Source organism: Erpetoichthys calabaricus, chromosome 4, assembly GCF_900747795.2.
Source record: "Erpetoichthys calabaricus chromosome 4, fErpCal1.3, whole genome shotgun sequence".
NCBI lineage: Eukaryota > Metazoa > Chordata > Cladistia > Polypteriformes > Polypteridae > Erpetoichthys > Erpetoichthys calabaricus.
In genome coordinates, this window is record NC_041397.2 from 189,929,804 (window position 1) to 189,951,218 (window position 21,415).

Genomic DNA, 21,415 nt, shown 5'->3' on the forward strand with positions numbered 1-21,415 from the left:
CTGGAGGTGCAGGTCATAGATGCCAGTTGCAGCGAATCCTAACCACTTTTGCAAAAACTAAATTTAATACTGACTGAATTTGAAGCTGTGGTGGATATTAGAGTTTTACAAATCCTTCATGGCTGTAACTTTCAAATTACATAGTTGTATTGTTCACATGTACATTATGCAGACACACTACTGTGTTGAAAACCAAAATTGGAATTACAAAAGTTACTTTCTTTTTAGCTTTTAATTTTCTCATTTAGCAGTTTTCAAATTTTTATTTTAGTTAATTTTTAGTTTATGTTAAATGAGTAAAAACACTGGTTCAAACTAGGGAATCCATTCCCGGACAGAAACTGCTGTAATTCCCGGGAAAACGGGAACGGCCAAACTTGCATATATAGCGTGTTACAAAAAAAAAAAAAAAAAAAAAAAAAAAATCGAATAAATAAATAACAGTTATAGTTGAAAATAATTAAGGTGGCGCCATTGCTGCAGCTTCCACTTCGTCAGACAACAGCTTTGAACAGCAACTTGAAATTGCAATGTGTCAGTCTGTTACATCTGCATTACAGTGGGGCAAAAAAAGTATTTAGTCAGCCACCAATTGTGCAAGTTCTCCCACTTAAAAAGATGAGAGAGGCCTGTAATTTTCATCATAGGTATACCTCAACTATGAGAGACAAAATGAGAAAAAAAATTAATAAAATCACATTGTCTGTTTTTTAAAGAATTTATTTGCAAATTATGGTGGAAAATAAGCATTTGGTCACCTACAAACAAGCAAGATTTCTGTCTCTCACAGACCTGTAACTTCTTCTGTAAGAGGCTCCTCTGTCCTCCACTTGTTACCTGTATTAATGGCACCTGTTTGAACTCATTATCAATATAAAAGACACCTGTCCACAACCTCAAACAGTCACACTCCAAACTCCACTATGGCCAAGACCAAAGAGCTGTCAAAGGACACCAGAAACAAAATTGTAGACCTGCGCCAGGCTGGGAAGACTGAATCTGTAATAGGTAAGCAGCTTGGTGTGAAGAAATCAACTGTGGGAGCAATTATTAGAAAATGGAAGACATACAAGACCACTGATAATCTCCCTCGATCTGGGCTCCACGCAAGATCTCACCCCATGGGGTCAAAATGATCACAAGAACGGTGAGCAAAAATCCTAGAACCACACAGGGGGACCTAGTGAATGACCTGCAGAGAGCTGGGACCAAAGTAACAAAGGCTACCATCAGTAACACACTACACCGCCAGGGACTCAAATCCTGCAGTGCCAGACGTGTCCCCCTGCTTAAGCCAGTACATGTGCAGGCCCATCTGAAGTTTGCTAGAGAGCATTTGGATGATCCAGAAGAGGACTGTGAGAATGTCATATGGTCAGATGAAACCAAAATAGAACTTTTTCGTAAAAACTCTACTCGTCATGAGTTGCATTCAAAGAACACCATACCTACTGTAAAGCAAGGGGGTGGAAACATCATGCTTTGGGGCTGTTTTTCTGCAAAGGGACCAGGACGACTGATCTGTGTAAAGGAAAGAATGAATGGGGCCATGTATCGTCAGATTTTGAGTGAAAACCTCCTTCCATCAGCAAGGGCATTGAAGATGAAACGTGGCTGGGTCTTTCAGCATGACAATGATCCCAAACACACCGCCCGGGTAACGAAGGAGTGGCTTCGTAAGAAGCATTTCAAGGTCCTGGAGTGGCCTAGCCAGTCTCCAGATCTCAACCCCATAGAAAAATCTTTGGAGGGAGTTGAAAGTTCATGTTGCCCAGCGACAGCCCCAAAACATCACTGCTCTAGAGGAGATCTGCATGGAGGAATGGGCCAAAATACCAGCAACAGTGTGTGAAAACCTTGTGAAGACTTACAGAAAACGTTTGACCTCTGTTATTGCCAACAAAGGGTATACAACAAAGTATTGAGATGAACTTTTCTTATTGACCAAATACTTTTTTTCCACCATAATTTGCAAATAAATTCTTCAAAAAAAATCAATGTGATTTTCTGGATTTTTTTTTTCTCATTTTGTCTCTCATAGTTGAGGTATACCTATGATGAAAATTACAGGCCTCTCATCTTTTTAAGTGGGAGAACTTGCACAATTGGTGGCTGACTAAATACTTTTTTGCCCCACTGTATCTGTGCCAAGAAACTTGCCATCACAGAATGATGACAAGAAACTGGATGCATCAGTAAAAGCTGAAATGGCGGTGTTTCAGAGCAACGGCAAGCGCGGGTGTTGTTTAGAACAAGTGTATCAATATCTGAGGATTGTGCCGCCTACTTCAGTGGAGGCAGAGCGTGCTCTCTTAGCGGCTGGTGTACTTCTGCACGAAGGTGCGTTCTTGCCTGGACAACCGCACGCTGGACACGTTAATAATTACATTTATATAGTGCTTTTCTCAGTACTCAAAGCGCTATCCATACAGGGAGGAACCGGGAAGCGAACCCGCAATCTTCCACAGTCTCCTTACTGCAAAGCAGCAGCACTACCACTGCACCACCTGTGAGGACGTTGTGCTTTCTATGCTCTTATTACCACAACTAAAGATACATGTACTTGTATGACAGCATGAACTGCTTGTAGAGAAGGTTAGTCTTTTATTTGTGTCAACAAATAGCAGTAGTTTTATTAAAAATAAGTGTCGGTCGTTCTAAAATCGTTCACATGCAAGATGCCCGTGCACTGTGTCATGCCCGGAAGCCCAACAGTCCCGGGAATGAAATGCAGGATTCCGAATTCCCAGGAATGGATAAACCCGTCCGGGAATGGATTCCCTAGTTCAAACCCTTAGTTTCAAAGGCCTGAAATTTTGACAGGACTGTACTGAATTTATTTACCGTACTGATAATACTGCATAAATCAGGTAAAGGTCACAGAAGAAAAAGAAACCTGTATCCTCAAAAGCAATTTAATAAACTACTGAATTCAACTCAAAATGCATTTAAAAGCAAGCAAAATTTGAGTGTGTTTTCTGATACCTGGCAGAGTGGTCACCTTTGGATTCTAAAGCAATTGCCATATTGTAAACAAACCAGTGCTGGCTCTCGGGCAGAAAGACACTTGCAATTATGAGCCCAAAACATATCTCACAAAACTGATAAATGAAAATACACTTAAAACAGAGGGAAAAAAAAAAATCTACACACTTTTTTTTTTGGTAAAAGTTCAAATTCATTGATTTTATTTAGTAAGTCTGAATATATTCACTTTATTGTACGCTGCCAATAATTATGAAAATAGTAATTAGGGTTATAAAGGCGTACGAAGACAAACACAGAAAGACATCTGACATATTGAGAAAGCCAAGAAAAAAACACTAGTATATTATGCTCCGATGTAAACACATTGCTGCCTTTAGATCAATTTGCATCCCATCTTGATTAATACATCCATGCATTATTTCCATGTTGTCTTCTTTATTTACATTCTAATCTTAAAGCAAGCAAATTAATTTTTTTCCCCCACTTTGCTAACGCAAAACAGAAAAATGATTCATCAGTTTCTGTATACTGCCACGTGATTCCTATATCATGAGCATTACTAAAGAAGATTGTGAATACATGCATCGGCTATTACTGAAGCTTTGGTTAAGTTTAAATTAGCATTTTGTTGCTTTAATTTACAGGAGTACAGGACAATAGTGAATTACTATTAAATAGCTACACTGTACAGGTGGAAAGTGTGTTAAAAACAAAAAACATTAAATAGCAAAATCTCTAACGAAAGCTTAAAATTTAAACAGCCAATGAAGTTCTTCTTTCGCCATCAACTAAAATATTTTGAGTGTTGCAGTCTGATGATCTACTCCTATAATTCTCATGGCTGATATAGATGGAACATAATGGATTCACATTTAATCATTTAGGCACATGTAGGTATTACTGGCCTAAGACAATATTGATAAATTAAAAGCAATCAACAGTGAAAGGCCAGAAAGAACAAAAACAGGATCCTACATAAAGGACTTGTAGGCAAAAACTTTTTACTTTAAACCAATTTGTCACAAAAATGTCAAAAAACAACATAAAGGGTAATGTCAAGCTTTACCTTGTTTTCCGATGGTGGAGTAAAGGTAATATTAAGTTGAAGTCCCATTTTGGCCAGAAGACAAGTCCCATTGGCATTTGTGACATTATAGGTTTTTGGGGTTGGGTTTGGCAAAGGTGCGGTTGTTGGTGAAGGAGTAGTTGCCTGAGTAGTTTTTGGTGCAGCAGTAGTTGGAATATCAGCAGAGCATACATTTTCTGGGGGGGGGGGGGGTATGTGGGAGAGAGAAAGGGGTCAATTAAAATTAACACAATTAACAATCAAGTTACTAAGTTTTCTTTTCCGTCTTAAGGAATAAGCAAAAAGGCTAGGTGTGATGTATTTGCTAGGTACTGCAATTTAAATAGGGATGCTTGTGAATGCCAGCTCAGTTCTAAGGAAGTCAATAACCTGTCTATAATGTGTGTAAACAACTGTAAGGTACCCTAACTTTTGCTTTCAGTAAAGGTACCTGCTACTTACATCTTATGCATAAAATAGGTAACATGAATTATCTTTCAAGAGGGTAGTCAGTCAGTATACTGAGCAGTTTATTTTAAAATTGAAACAAATATTTTTTAAATAAAATCTTAAGTACTGCAATAATATTGATCTTCTAAAATTTAACTTACTCTAAAAAAAATACAAACATTACCAAATGCAGGGATTGGACAAATATGGGCTAGGTTTTAGACATATGTTGCTGCATCTTTATTTCGAGTTAATAACTTATTTGCCTAAATGGTTAATTTCTTGCTTTTACATTTGGTCATACTCACCTTCTTTGCTGAAGTTTGAACTGTGCAGGTAGGCTTCCAGTCTCACATTACTGAATGTGATATTGACATTCTTCAACATTACACGCTGAATACTCATACAGCGGTAAGTGGTATTCAGTGGAGCCTGGATATCAACAGAGTTTGTTGAGTAGCTCACTTGGCCTGCAGGGGGAAAAGTTCATCATTTGGTAAAAATTGAAAATTAACACGACGGTATAACAGCAACAGTACAAAAAAAAGCACCATCTTTCATTAACTCAATACAGTGAAATCATTGCTAAGAGGGGGAAAAAACCCCCCCAAAAAAACCCATCAGCTTTGGTATATCTACTACATTATGTACAGCAGGTATGCAATTTGGTTTTATTTATTATCAACTACTGCAATAAAGTTCCACTCTTAAACAGTAACAACCAGTGTAAATAAGTGAATACCAATACATTGTTAAATTACAGAGAACAAAAATAAACCTCACCTTGGCCAACTAATTTTAACTGTGACTTAAGCAAGTCTGAATTAGTCAGCCAAGAATTTGAGTAGGCGCAATTTTAAGTCCTCTGTACTTTTGATGCTTTAAGAACTTATTTTGTCACTATTTGTCTAATTACACATGGCTAACATTGACTATTATCATACGACACTCCTCAATGGGCACAACTGTTTTAGCTTATCCAAGTTTTTATATATTCATTGTATTAAAATATAAAATACAATAAAATAAAAAATTTAAGAATGATCTGTGTAATGTAGTTGCTTCCTCTGGTGGAGTTAATAACAATGAAAATGACAAGCAGCTGAACTGACATCAACTATTTATTGGCTTTACAACAGACTCGACAAATAATTGGAAAAATGTGGAATGTGGGTTGGGTATAGTTTCACAGTACACACGAGTTAAGCACAATATCGAAGTTATTGTAGAATATATGCCAAGTTCACCAAGTGAAGGTTTCTGTGCAACATTGTGACAGTTTTCCATGCAGCTTCCAGTCCTGAAGAAAGTGTTCTTCTTCTTCCCTGGGATGGTACACTGCTACATTCTGATGAATTTGGTCTGTTAAATTTTATATCATTCATGGGGACTGGGGTTAAGATCTTTCCTCTTCACAAGTAGCACTGTGCATCTGTTTTGATTGCAACACTGGGTGAAAGACTTACTACTGGGGTCACTATATTCTGGAAGTTGGTTTGGGAAAAGGGAAGGACACTGCAGTAGTGCAGAGCCATCTTGTTCAAAGTCCATCACAGTGATCCTTAAGTCTGCCTGGTCAGCTCTTTGCAACAGTAGACAATGTTTAGCTAGGGAAAGTGTGCTGATGGGCTCAATCATTACTATAACAATCCTATTTCCACATTGAAAACTTCTCCCTCTCAGTTTTTTTTTTTTTTCCCCCACCATTTTTGTTTGACATCTGTCAGCAACTTTTATCAACACTGTATGTGTGATTGAGGTTTAAATTCTGTACAGGCAAATACTGATTAATCACAAATAATGAGGCATCCATCACCCAGCCCTAAATGGGGACGGACAAGGCGCTGAATTAGTGATTCCCTACATCGCACCTCCCCCTGGATAATGAAGGGGTATATAAAAAAAAAAAAAAAAACTCGGAGAAACGGCTCCAAATTTATTATCTCATTTAAGATTTATGTAAACAGGGATACAGTATTAAAAATATGTAACCAGGAGAGTACGATACTCATTTTAATTGTGCTAGTGACGAATTAAAAAAAAAAAAAAAAAAGCTGAGTGATACTCAGACGCTAAAATTCTGCTTAAAAATGAACATCCTTCTGTAGGACATTTAACACTTGAATAACTGTAATAAACTCTCAGGCATGTGAAAGTGGAAAATGTTAAGACTGAAGAGTTATGTTAACTAGGTATACTACACTGGCAGCTAATTTAACCTCAAACCTAAAAACCTTATCAATAATACTCCATAACTTTATGCATAAACTAAGATCTTTCAGGAGTATAAAAACACATTTTAAAAAGAGGAATACATTTTACTCAAGTTTGGTATGGATGCCTCTCAGGTACTTTTTTCACTGGCCACAAAAAACACAGTTAAATTATATAAACAAAGAAAATTCTCTAAGTACACTCTTATGTACTTGTCCTAGTTGCAGCTTTTTCCACTTTGTAGTGATCATCTGGCCTGTAAACCTTCAGAAACAGTAGTCAAAACTAGGGATGCACTGATCAGGTTTTTTTTTTTTTTTTTTTTTTAGGCCGATACAGATAATTGAGTTCATGTTCCTTAACTGGCCAATTCAGACACAATTTTTTTCCCCCCACCTTTAATCACTTAAAAAAATGTACACCACATAACCAGACAAACAGAAGCCTCACATGCTATATTAAGGTTTAATTTTATGAAACAGGTGTTAACTGTTCATTTTTTATTAACAATATGAAATTCCGCAGGCTTACTGTTCAGTGATCATAAAAATACTAAAACATTTCCTTAAAATACATACTTTAACTAATAAAATTTGTACAAAAATATTTATCCATAATACATATGGCATACAAGAAAATAAAATGCTTATTATTACAAGCTGTGTTTGTAATTAGAGCTGCAACAAGTGTAACATGGCGGTGCGCTTAGACGCTGCAGCTGTGTGCTCTCCGACTCAGAGTTTGGTTTTTCCACCCTGCCTGGATAAATACACCTATAGCTGGCAGGATATTTTATCTATCTGCTTACGGAGCAACAGTTACTCGACATCCAAGTTTCTCCGCGTCCACAACATTCCGGATGACATCGCATGGACACCAGGCTCTCCGTGGATTACAATCCCAGCTTCGAGGAGCCGGAGGCGGCGCAAAGACAATAAAGATTTATCTATCCATCTAATCGACAATTATTTAAAAAGTTGGCAAAGATCACCTTCATCATTTAGTTCATTATGTCATTAGGCTTAATAGGTTGTGGCTTGCAATTAAGTCACTACTTATCAGCTATGAATGCATTTAAGGAAAAAAAAAAAAAAAAAGCAAACGGCAAGCAAGTGGCAGAAAATGACAGTGCGACCCAAGACTATCAAGGTTTGGAAACACTTTAATTTTTTTTTCTCTTTCTGCATTTAGAGTAAAAAAAAAGGTTATGAATTGCAAAATGTGTAGGTCTGACTTCATATGGCACAAGAGCACATCGCAGATGCACAAACATTTAAACAGGAAACATTTCATTTACAGGCTCTGTGGAAGAGCAAGACTTGCAGTCATCCAAGTAAGCTGAATGTTACTTCAGCGTTATGAGAGACAAGTATATGAAGAAAATGTTTGCTAGGCTAGACATAATGACATGAAATGAGGAATAAATTGATTCATAGTCCAGCACTTTACAACGCACTGGCAATTAAAACACTAGCACATGTGACAGTTTTATGATGAGACTAAAAAAAAAAAAAATTATGTGCTAATAGCCACTAGGTAGTACACATTCAGATTTTCATTTGCCTTTTTTTGGTACCACCGTTATTCTGCTACATTATGGTGCTGCATTCCAAGCTTGAATTCACGTTAATACCTGTGTGTGTGCTTACAAAAAATGGCTGCAAAGAAACTTAAGTACCAGTTCAAGCAGAAAACTTTTTTCCCCCCCAGTGTCATATGCAAAAAAAAAAAAAAAACACAAACTGCATAGGAGTGCAGCAGTGAATTCAACAGCACATCAACCATGCCTCAAAGGTGTATCTCTCATACGGAGTCAAAAGGTAGGAGCAGGGTAGAAAAGCGAAAGTTCCAGACTAGTTGGCTGTCAGACTTCAACTAGTTTTTATAGAGTCTTGAGGATGACACGATAATGTGCAGTTGCTGCTGCAGTAAGCCTAGATTAGCTGGTAAAACAGATTTTGTGGCAGGATTACATGGTTTCAAATGTAAAAATCTACCGGCACATTACTATACTGTATCATGATAGTAATTGATATATATGGCAGGCTGTGGCAGTGGGTTAGCTAAAAACAAATGTGCCAAAGAATCTACGGTGGTAAATGGTTTCCAAGCACCCTAAAATAAACAAACACTACTGGTGATGTAAAAAGAAATGAACTTTCAGTTAAAATTAACTTGGCATATTACGTAGCAAAGGGAGAACTGATTTTCACAAAAATGAAACCGCTTGCTTTGCTGCAAAAAGAGTCTGGACATTTCCCCAGCATATGACAACAAATTTCAAACATTACTGCAGACTTGAAAAAAACAGTAATTTAATCATGATGGTGCAAAGAATTCTTCTGTGATGGAATATGGTGGTCAGATATTTACACAATGCTTTGCCAGTAAAACTTCTCTTTCACAGAAATAGAAAAGGAAAAAAAAAAATCATGTTTAACTTTACGGTGTGTGTTTAGTGCGATTCTGAATACATAAGCCAAATTGCGAATTTAGTTAACTTATTGAAAACTGTTTAAGAGTGCGTGTGTGTGTGTAAGCGCACATGCACATTGCAAAACCAGAGCCAGAAGTGCTACTAATTGCTTTATTCTATTTATTACTGTTTATTTTCTATGTGTTTTTATATAAATGTTGTATAAAAACCCTGTATTTTGTTTAAATTATCTACAGGTAGATAATTAAAAAAAAATACAATTCTAAAAATTTTAAACAGATCTGTTTATTTGGTGAAAAGATTCACTTCATGAACTTTAATTTCAAATGAACTTTTTTTTTTTTTTTTTTTTTTAAAAACAATCCAACTAATCGTTAGTTGCAACCCTAATACGAGAAGCATTTTAGTTTATTTATATAAGCATCCCCAGCCACAGGGGAGGCACAAACCACTGTATTTCTTCATGCCAGTCAAAAGCCCGGATAAACGGGGAGGGGTTACATCGGAAAGGGCATCTGCTGTAACATTTTGCCAGATCAAGATGTAGACAACAATACAGATTTCCATACTGGATTGTTCGTGGCCTGGTTAAGAACGGCCGCCACCTGTACTGTACCAGGTGTATCTGAGGCAGATTCATCACAAGAAAGATTGAACAGTTAAGCCTGGTGTGGAAAGCTTGCTTTATTGAGATCTAAGGTTGGTAAAAATACATATTATTCATCTGGCTCATAAATCAGATTACCTAATTCTATTATCCCCAAAACTTAAATTTGTGAATAAAGAAAACTACTGAATATTCAAATATTCCAAAAGAATTTCAAAGATATGCAGATCTCTGATGCAGGGTTGTCAGATCAAACACCATTATTTGAGTATCATTCAATTTCAAATTTATTTAAAATAAGGTTAAAAATGTCAAAGTATAGGCCAATTTCCTTTTCCAATGCTATCAAAAAAGTCTGATGATACAGAAGTTATAACTTCCATTATGATTCTCCACTCGTGTCTGTTGCAGTAAAGCAAAGCCAAGACTGGTATTTTTAGGGGTGAAGTCAACCAATACAGTGAACAAAAGCTCCCATGAACAAAAGAGAAAAGGAGCTGTAGATACTGTGTATATGTTGTAAAGAGGGGTGTCTTGCACTTTTTGTGGAAGTTATGAAGTCTAATAATTAAGATATGCTCATTAAAATGTACATAATACCATGCATTATAACAGCTTTGGTCTTGTCCAAAAGTATTCCCCAACTGCTTTTAAACTTCAATGATTGACAGGTTCAAGGTCAGTGTTTGCAGTTTTTCTTTTTGTTGAACTTAGCTTCAATTTCTAAAGGCTTGGGTAAGGGCTGCTTATGTTAATAAAATCTTCCACCTTTCTAAGCCCAAGTGGAGATATGTATATAATTTTCAGGCCATGAAAATGGTTCAACTTTTACATCTGAACAGGTATGTAGAGATTTCTTTTGAACCCGTTTGGTGTTTTCGCAAGGTGGGTTTTTTTGTTCTCCACTCATGTGGACACATACAGTGCATCCGGAAAGTATTCACAGCGCATCACTTTTTCCACATTTTGTTATGTTACCGCCTTATTCCAAAATGGAATAAATTCTTTTTTTTCCCCCTCAGATTTCTACACACAACACCCCATAATGACAACGTGAAAAAAGGTTACTTGGGATTTTTGCAAATTTTTTAAAAATAAAAAAATTGAGAAAGCACATGTACATAAGTATTCACAGCCTTTGCCATAAAGCTCAAAATTGAGCTCAGGTGCATCCTGTTTCCCCTGATCATCCTTGAGATGTTTCTGCAGCTTCATTGGAGTCCACCTGTGGTAAATTCAGTTGATTGGACATGATTTGGAAAGGCACACACCTGTCTATATAAGGTCCCACAGTTGACAGTTCATGTCGGAGCACAAACCAAGCATGAAGTCAAAGGAACTGTCTGTAGACCTCCGAGACAGGATTGTCTCGAGGCACAGATCTGGGGAAGGTTACAGAAAAATTTCTGCTGCTTTGAAGGTCCCAATGAGCACAGTGGCCTCCATCATCCGTAAGTGGAAGAAGTTTGAAACCACCAGGACTCTTCATAGAGCTGGCCGGCCATCTAAACTGAGCGATCGGGGGAGAAGGGCCTTAGTCAGGGAGGTGACCAAGAACCCGATGGTCACTGTCAGAGATCCACAGATCCTCTGTGGAGAGAGGAGAACCTTCCAGAAGGACAAGCATCTCTGCAGCAATCCACCAATCAGGCCTGTATGGTTGAGTGGCCAGACGGAAGCCACTCCTTAGTAAAAGGCACATGGCAGCCCGCCTGGAGTTTGCCAAAAGGCACCTGAAGGACTCTCAGCACCATGAGAAAGAAAATTCTCTGGTCCGACAAGTCAAAAAATTGAACTGTTTGGTGTGAATGCCAGGCGTCACGTTTGGAGGAAACCAGGCACCGCTCATCACCAGGCCAATACCATCCCTACAGTGAAGCATGGTGGTGGCAGCATCATGCTGTGGGGATGTTTTTCAGCAGCAGGGACTGGGAGTCTAGTCGGGATAAAGGGAAAGATGACTGCAGCAATGTACAGAGACATCCTCGATGAAAACCTGCTCCAGAGCGCTCTTGACCTCAGACTGGGGCGACGGTTCATCTTTCAGCAGGACAACGACCCTAAGCACACAGCCAAGATATCAAAGGAGTGGCTTCAGGACAACTCTGTGAATGTCTTTGAGTGGCCCAGCCAGAGCCCAGACTTGAATCCGATTGAACATCTCTGGAGAGATCTGAAAATGGCTGTGCACCAACGCTTCCCATCCAACCTGATGGAGCTTGAGAGGTGCTGCAAAGAGGAATGGGCGAAACTGGCCAAGGACAAGTGTGCCAAGCTTGTGGCATCATATTCAAAAAGACTTGAGGCTGTAATTGCTGCCATAGGTGCATCGACAAAGTATTGAGCAAAGGCTGTGAATACTTCTGTACATGTGATTTCTCAGTTTTTTTATTTTTAATAAATTTGCAAAAACCTCAAGTAAACTTTTTTCACATTGTCATTATGGGGTGTTGTGTGTAGAATTCTGAGGAAAAAAACGAATTTAAACCATTTTGGAATAAGGCTGCAACATAAAATGTGGAAAAATAGATGCGCTGTGAATACTTTCCGGATGCACTGTATGCTTCAAACATCAGAGAAATGGGCCTTGCCTTTGAACAGACAGTAAGTGGAGCTTGCATATTCTGTTTTTCTTGGCCAAACTGTGTGTATGATTTTGGGATCAGTGTAGGTTTGTGCAGGAAGCGGTCAGTTTCCCATGTCTACATTCTACACACTTGTAATTGGCATGTGTAATGCGTCTCACTGTCTGGGATGGTCATGAGTGTAGTTGTGAGGACCCAAAGCAACCTACCTATGCAATGTGCTTCAAAGAGAACAGTTGTGGTGCCTGTCAGAGGCACTTCTCACGGCTGAACTGCTATTCTTTTTTTTTTTTTTTTTTTGCTTAAATCACTGAGCTGTTTTATGTCAGTAATGTTGCACAAATTGAGGTACACTGCCACAGTCTCGATCTGCTGTGATACGGAGTCACAGCTAAATTTTGGGGCAGTGAAGGACCAGACATCCTATTCATGGGCTGTGTTACGTGTGCCATGGTATAAGCTGTTGCTTGAGACAAAGATGAAGCGTCATGGGCTGGGGATGTGAGAGTTTGTTTTACAGGTAGAGACCGACCGACTGAAAATATTCAGAAACTATAACCTACCTTTAGAACTTGAGTTTGGAAATACAGTGCTGTCCGAAAGATTGAAGGTAACCACCAACGTTTTCACCATGTACGTAGAAGAATTAGAAGAAAAGTTTATGCCGAGTTCATGGCCAGCTCCGAAGACAATGACCAAGAGTGGGTCTGTTGTTGTATTACCACAAGTGCTCAGATTACCTACTTTTGCATCTTCTGGGAGAACTATCATTGCAATGCTCTAAGTTTTGAAGAAATGAAACATTAAAAGAAAACGTTAGAACCTAGGAAATAAGCCATAAACAAATTACATGTCAGATACATAGGATGTAAAATACAATTATTTAATACATGACAGATATCACCACTAAAACATTGATATTTAAGAAGCATTTAAACCAGAACCCAAAGTGAAAAGGGCTTGTGCCTGTAATGATCAGCACTATTTAGTCAATTTCAATTTTAGAAAAATGATCATAACTCCCTCCTCTACCTATGCATTTACACATTGCAAAAAGTCAACATTGAGGAGGATTATGGCTCCCCGTGGCCATGCACTGCAATTTAGTTACTCCAATACTCAACAAATATGTATTTTGGAACTCCTTAAAAAAAATGCATTCTGTGGGAGATCAGAGAGGGTACACGAGAAGCAGACATACTCGGAAATGGATACAATTTTCTGGTGCCGTTAATTAAGCTTCATATATTATTCTTTCAAATGAAAGGCAAATCATCAAAACACTGTCCATTTTTCATTTTTGTGATAATGTGTTCTTGGAATAACTTCACACATCTGTCACAAATCTCTCTATTATAAAAAAAATTCTTGGAAGGAGACGAGACGCGATTTTCTCACAGAGACACATTCACGTCCCACGAGACAAGTCTTTGTGCCAAGAGATTTGACCACACCCGGGGCCAGAAATAAAACAAAAAGTAGATGACAAAGTAGAACGTCATAAAGAATTCAAAAATGCTGGTGCGGTACACATACAGAGCAGGTTAGAGATAATGGAAGTATGAAAATTTGAAAGTCTCAAAAAAAAAAAAAAAAAAAAAGATTGTAAAGATGGCCTTGGCGCAAACACACAAATTACTCTGAAATAATGGAACAGCGAAAAGATTGAATATATTGTTTGGATTTAAACTTTAAGTCAGAGAGTTGTAGATCGTCTAATTCGTGTTGCCATCGGGGGGAAAAGAAGAAGAAGAAGAAGAAGAAGAAAAAAAAAAAAAAAAAGTAGTGTTGCTTCCCAATGAAGAGGCATATCTGTGAGAAAAGATGTGTTGTTTGGTGAAAGTGAAATCCCGCGAGAGAAATAATTTCTCATTTATGTGAATGCTATTGTCAGACATTATGTGCAGGGAGAAAGAAATGATATTCACTCACAAGCAGTTGGCACGATGTAATTCCAAACACAGAATCAAAAATCAATGCGATATTGATGAAAGGTAAAAGCGAAGAGAGATCGAATATATGAACATAGGTGATATGACAAAAGTGCGCTGCGCGAGATGCAAATCGCGTGGCACGGCAGCAGCAAGCCAGCAGCCGACTGTGCAAAGAGGATGTTATTAAAAATAATAATTAAAAAAAACTGTTTCCCATTATATCACCATTTAAGAGGGTGTTTCGGTGGAGCGACTGCGTCTCCTTGGGGTGCATTCAGACCCCCTCTTCACAACGCGAGCGGCAGAGACGGGGGTAGCCAAAACAGCTTAAAACAAAACTAATTTTCTAAAACTCTTGATTAGTAGTACAAGTCCTTAAACTAAGATACAAAATTGTACTCCATCTCCTACAATGTGCAAAGCCATCAGTAAGAATGAAGCGCTTATGACCTGGCTGCTAAAGCATTTTAACAAACCTTGAGACAATAAATTCTGCCAAGCCAACAGAACAAAAGAACCACTGAAATTACCTGAGGAAAGGATTACAAAATTGTATAAATGACCCAAAACACACCCCAAATATTGCATAAACTGACAGTTGATCAGTATTGATTGATTATTGTAAACAAGAGATACCAAGCCAAAGACACAAAATAATGAAACAATAAATTTCTATACCCACTGTAAATAAGCTTTATCAAGTATCAGTATTTTAAAGATATTTTCTTAAAATGTATCACAAACTTCTTCCATTTATAATAAATACACTGGATATAGAAAAAAAAAATCCCCCCTTCAAAATATTCACATTTTGTTGGTTTGCAGCCTGAAATAAAAAGTCACACACACGAAAATACTTCTCCAGCCGTATTTACTCAATGCAACTCATAATATCAACCATTCAGAAGGAGAAAAAAAAAAAAAAAAAAAAATCAGAATTACTAAGATGGTTAAAGGATCAACCGTCCTGAAAATGCTTGTAAATTCAATCTAGTGTAACTAATCACATTCACCATTGCACACCAAGCTAATTGGCTTCCACTTGTGATCAACTGTAACTGTTCTTAGTTCAGCATTAAAACAGCTATTCTTAGAGCATTACAGTGCTTGGGAGTGCTACTGAAAGCAAACGACTATAGGTGGCAAGGCACGGTCAAAAGTTCTCTCGGATAAAGTTGTGGATAGGCAGCTTACCATCCAAAGAACACCATGCCTACAAGTAAAGCATAGAGGTTGTAGCATCCTGCTGTGGGGAAATTTCTCAGCAGCAGGGACTGGGGCACATGTTAAGATAGAAAGAAAATGAATGGGGCAAAACACTCACATTCATGAGGAAAACATACTGCCCCCTGCCAGAACGTTGTCAGTGGGAGGAAGGTTCACCTTCCAACATGACAATGACCAGAAGCAAAATTGCAAAGTTGACCACACAGGGGCTGAAAACAAACAAGGTGAATGTCCTTGCATGGCCTAGTCAGAGCCCAGACTTAAACCCTACTGAAAACCTGTGGAATGATTTGAATATTCCTGTCCACCAACGGTCACCATCCAATTTGACTACGCTTGAATAGTTCTGTAAAGAAGAATGGACAAATATTACTCAGTCTAGATGTGCAAAATTGACAAGTATCCCAACAGATTTATGACTAATCAAAGTAAAAGGTGGTAGACAAAGTACTGACACAGAGGGGTGATCGCTAGACCATCTCAGGGATTCTGTTTTTTTTTCCTGAACTGTTGCTATTGTATCTTTCACTTGGGTATTATAAGTTGCAATGAATGAATTCAGCTCAAGAATTTATTTTTTGTGCGTCTTTTTTTTTGTGGTGTGAAATGACTATAAAAACAACAAAATGTGAATATTTTGAAGGAGATGATTCTTTTCTATACTCACTATATTTATCCATTTTAAATAGAATTTTCTTTAAGTTAGTGTCACAAACTGTACCTGTAAAATAGTGAAATGCATTTTATGCATTTTTGCTGAATGAATAAAAACCATTACAGATTTTCTTTGGAGAATCTTGCTTACACCATATGAGGAAAACTCAGGGCAAGTGCACACAAACACACGTGCCCCAAAATGTTTCCAAAAAATGTGACACGAAGAGGAGGCAGGAAATCAACTCTGTGTAAAACTACCTGCAGATAAAGAAGCCAGATAAGCCTCTAGCTGAAAAAGGCCATGCACACTATATTCACTGTGGGGAAAAATTCAAAATACTATATTCAAGAAAACTTAATAATGAACTTACTGATGCCATAAAGTTAATGTCAATAAGACTCTGGCCAGCTCTTATGAAAAAGGTCACTTAACAACAGTCAAAGGATCAGTAATTCGTACATGCATGCAGAAGTTGACAACATTTACAAGTAAGCCCAACACTGCAGTGGTGGTGGTGTCAGAGGATTTAGGAATGTAGTCAGTAGAAGTATAAAAAAAATAAAAATATATCAAATCAGATATAAAAATCAGACACAAGCCTACATTAATTTGAAGCAGATGGTTATACTTTCACACTTTAAGCATTTTTACGACAGTTTGTACGATTCTGCTGTTCTTTGAATGCATCCATATTACATGCAGTGTAATTATGGACACAGACACACAGATAGAAGAAAAAACAAAACAAACACCATACCTCAAATGCAGTCACCACCGGTGGGTGGGTGTGCACTTATGTATGGATCCATGTATGTGGAATGTATGGTTTGGAACCTCATTTACAAAGCTTGTGTATGCATAAAATATAGACATGAAATGTGCGTTTGCAACTTTCCACAGAAATATTGGGATTTATAAAAAAAATAAACACACCTGCATGGGGGGAACGTGCATATATTTAATGTATACGTAACACTATGGAGAAACTAGGAAATTATACCTCTGATCAAGCAGGGAAATGCAGTCAAACCAGCTAAAAGACAACTCGTGTGTAATTCATATCACCAAGCTATTATCAGAATGTGCATAGACATGACAAACATATTACACCTCAAAAACAATTAATATGATGGCACGTATTTGCACTGAAGAACAAGGAACTGGCTAACAGATTAGGAATATCACAGTCAAGCTTTACTCCATTATGCCTGCTGTGCTGAAAGACATTAACAGACCAGCAGGATACTACATTTAGTTTTCATATGGTCTGGGTGAACATACTTAAATTATCACATGTATTTGCCAACATAAAAAGGTGTGCCCAGTTCTCCTAATGTAAATTGGAGAAATTGACTGCATTAATATTGCAAAAAGAGCACCTAGCAAGAACAAAGCTGCTTTAACCGTCAGTAGCAACATTCGATTAATACACAAGTCATTTGTGATGCAAAGATCTTGTGCCTCAGTGGAAAAGTGAATACAGGATTCAATTATTTTGAGGCAAAGTACTTTTGGTAGATGTGATGGTACTGTAAATGACAAATGGCTTGTTCATAAAGTAACTGGCTGAATCCTCATTCTTCATTGGGGCAGTATTATTTATTATAACAGCAATCATGTCACAGCGATAGTGACTACCTGCTCAGACACTTGCACATTATACCTTTCCCAGACACACCAGGGCACAGAGAAGAGGCACTATAATGATAAATATGATCTTGCACTCTTGGTTGCAGAGCACAGCCAAATTCATTTGAATACAGGTAGCGGGGTCTCGATGCATTAGGATAGAGGCTGTTCTGCCACCAAAAGCAGACAGACTGCATATGTATGGGGTTTATAAGCATGCTGCATATACGAAAGTTTCAGGGCGGTGTTCGGGATGTGTTCATGTACACATATTGACAAAGTGATTGTGATTTATAGAATGATTATTGTGTAAAAATGTGTGTACGCCAAATATTATGAATCTGAATTTTTTAGGCCACACACATTTTCCTGTTTCACACTCAAATACACACAAAGTTTTATAAATGAGGCCCCTGATCTTCACAGAAGCAACTCAGAAGAACCCAGACCATGTGTAAATGAGGCCCCTGATCTTCACAGAAGCAGCTCAGAAGAACCCAAACCATGTGTGATATGTTTAAATTTCATTGAAGATGTCTATACCACTAACAGATTTGAAATGATTTGACTTGCATCTTAAATATTATTTATTATCTCTATTTAAATGGGGAAAAAAACCTCAACATGTCTCAAGTAAAAGTCTTTCAGGCATATAACTGTAGCAGGGCAATGAAATTTACCAACAAAAAATTAAATCTTTACAGGGAAGTCTAACAATGATTAATCGTTACCACCTTGTTTTTTTTTTGTTTTTTTTTTAACTGCACAACTGACAGACACAAGAATAAAATATCAACCAGGCTCATGTTTGTGGTACTTTCCAGCAGACTGCAAGTGGACTAATCCATGCTTCTCGTATCTGAAGCACAATGTACAATTTCAAGAGACTAATAAGGTATAAAACCCCAATCTTGCCTCCATGACATCTTACACAATAAAGTAAAACACTACATTTATACATTTGCACTACAAGTGTGTATAAGCAGACTTCATTTAAGGTTAAAAAAAAAAACTGCCGTTCTCAAACAATTTATAAAGCTTCAACTTTTAAGAACAAAACTTTAAACAAAGGGGAAACAGACAATCTGGGAATTGGACCAGTGAGGGGAATAAAAAATAATTTATCTACATCAAGTCTGAATGGACAAAGAACTAAAGTTTACAAATAAATTTGCTACATTTATTTCTTTTTTTTATCTGATGACACACTAAATTTATAATGAAGGCAAACTTGGATGTCTGCTATCATAATAATAAGCTACCCCTTCATCATTCCATTTGGAAAGAATGCATTAAAGTACTGAAAGGGTATTCTGAGGGGCGATTCAATAAAAGAATACACAATCATTTGAGGCAAATCAAATGCTACAGCATAATCAGTACTTCTCATTCAGAATCAGACAAAATGAACATGGACTCAAAAATGTTACTGGCCTGTTCCACTGCCAAGAATAAAAAAAAATTTTTTTTGTAGTGTAATGTAAACATGCACAATAACATAGGCTTTTGTTTAATTTGACTTGGAAGGTAAAATATTGCAAGTAATAACCATACAATAATGAACATTCTACATACACAACCCAAATGCTAGTCAACAATTTGTACAAAAATGGCAAATGAAAATTTTACTTACTTTTCTTACTATACCACCACCTACACCCTACCAGAGTCAAAAAAAAAAAAAAAAAAAAAAAAAAAAACCTACCATATTTTTGTCACTCTGTTCAAACTGGACAGAAAAATTTGCTGAAAGCTCAGCTTTTATGCATGTGGTGTTTTTCTCATCCTTCACTTCGAATGATACAGCACAGACAGTGTTTAGAAGTCCTAGAAAAGAAAGAAACTGCGTTAGGCAATCTATTATTAGATTAAGATTGCAAGAAATGATCTGCATGCTGTTAGGCCTTTCAATGAAAAAATATTAAATATACTCAAATTTAATAAAGCATGTATAGAGTCCCTTTCCCATACTCAAAGAATTTCTGTAAGGTGTAATGGAATAGGCGGCACGGTGTGGCAGTGGGTAGTGCTGCTACCTCGCAGTTGGGAGACCTGGGTTCACTTCCCGGGTTCTCCCTGCATGGAGTTTGCATGTTCTCCCCGTGTCTGCGTGGGTTTCCTCCGGGTGCTCCGGTTTCCTCCCACAGTCCAAAGACATGCAGGTTAGGTGGATTGGCGATTCTAAATTGGCCCTAGTGTGTGGGTGTGTTTGTGTGTGTCCTGCGGTGGGTTGGCTCCAGCAGACCCCCATGACCCTGTGTTCGGATTCAGCGGGTTAGAAAATGGATGGATGGATGGATGGATGTAATAGAATAAGCAACATTACCTCTTTACAAATCAAAATGCTAAAAATGGAGTGCAAAAGGCATTTAAACACACACCGACATGTCCAGCTATTCACCAATAACAGATGGCACGGTTAAACAATCTAGAGACTGAATGAGAGAAAATTAGAATTACAGAAAAGGTAAAGTGCCATCTAGATGGGACAGGAGAGGAAAAACATGTAGAGCATTCTTTGATGAGAAACCGCTTTGAATGATGTAACTTTTGGCATTGGCTTTTTTGCTTTTATATAAGCATATCAAAGGCAGCATTGTAACCCAGCCACACGAGATGCACAAACTAGTGTGTTTCTTCGTGCTGGTTCCAAACGCGGATAAATGGGGAGGGTTACGTCAGGAAGGGCATCGGGCGTAAAATTTTGCCAAATCAATATGTGGACAACAATACAAATTTCCATACTAACCCAGGGCTCGACCAGTCTAACAACGACAGCCACCAGTACTGTTAGCCAAGAGGGTGCTAGCGGAAATTGAGCTACTGTTGGCCAAAGGAGGAGGAGCAGAAGAGGAAAGTAAAGCGAGTGGAACTGAGGGTAGGAACTTTGAATGTTGGCAGTATGACTGGTAAGGGGAGAGAGTTAGCAGATATGATGGAGAGAAGGAAGGTTGATATATTGTGCATGCAAGAGACTAAATGGAAGGGGAGTAAGGCCAGGTGGATCGGAGGTGGATTCAAATTGTTCTATCATGGTGTGGATAGGAGGAGAAATGGAGTAGGGTTTATTCTGAAGGAACAGTATGTCAAGAGTGTTTTGGAAGTGAAAAGAGTGTCAGACAGAGTAATGATTATGAAGTTGGAAATTGGAGGTGTGATTATGAATGTTCTTAGTGCATATGCACCGCAAGTTGGGTGTGCAATGGGCGAGAAAGAAGATTTTTGGAGTGAGTTGGATGAAGTGATGAACAGTGTACCCAAGGGACAGAAAGTGGTGATTGGAGCGGATTTCAATGGGCATGTTGGTGAAGGGAACAGAGGAGATGAGGAGGTGATGGGTAGGTATGGTGTCAAGGAGAGGAATGAAGAAGGTCAGAGGATAGTGGAATTTGCCAAAAGGATGGACATGGCTGTGGTGAATATGTATTTTAAGAAGAGGGAGGAACATAGGGTGACATAAAAGAGTGGAGGAAGATGCACAGGTAGATTACAACCTATGCAGAAGAGCTGATCTGAAGGAGATTGAAGACTGCTAAGTGGTGGCAGGGGAAATTGTAGTTAAGCAGCATAGGATGGTGGTCTGTAGGATGATGGAGATCAAGAAGAGGAAGAGAGCGAGG

General features: G+C 38.0%; 1 protein-coding gene across 1 annotated transcript in view; it reads right to left on the minus strand.

The window, feature by feature from the left end:
- lamp1a (lysosomal associated membrane protein 1a) overlaps positions 1-21,415 on the minus strand; it is a 69,938-nt gene that overhangs the window by 26,282 nt on the left and 22,241 nt on the right. Inside the window, exons 2-5 of the mRNA XM_051926228.1 lie at positions 19,501-19,622; positions 12,911-13,127; positions 4,813-4,974; positions 4,055-4,251 (exon numbers count right to left, since the gene is read on the minus strand). Of these exons, the coding sequence (XP_051782188.1) occupies positions 4,055-4,251; positions 4,813-4,974; positions 12,911-13,127; positions 19,501-19,622 (698 nt within the window). The remainder of the gene's footprint in view (positions 1-4,054; positions 4,252-4,812; positions 4,975-12,910; positions 13,128-19,500; positions 19,623-21,415) is intronic.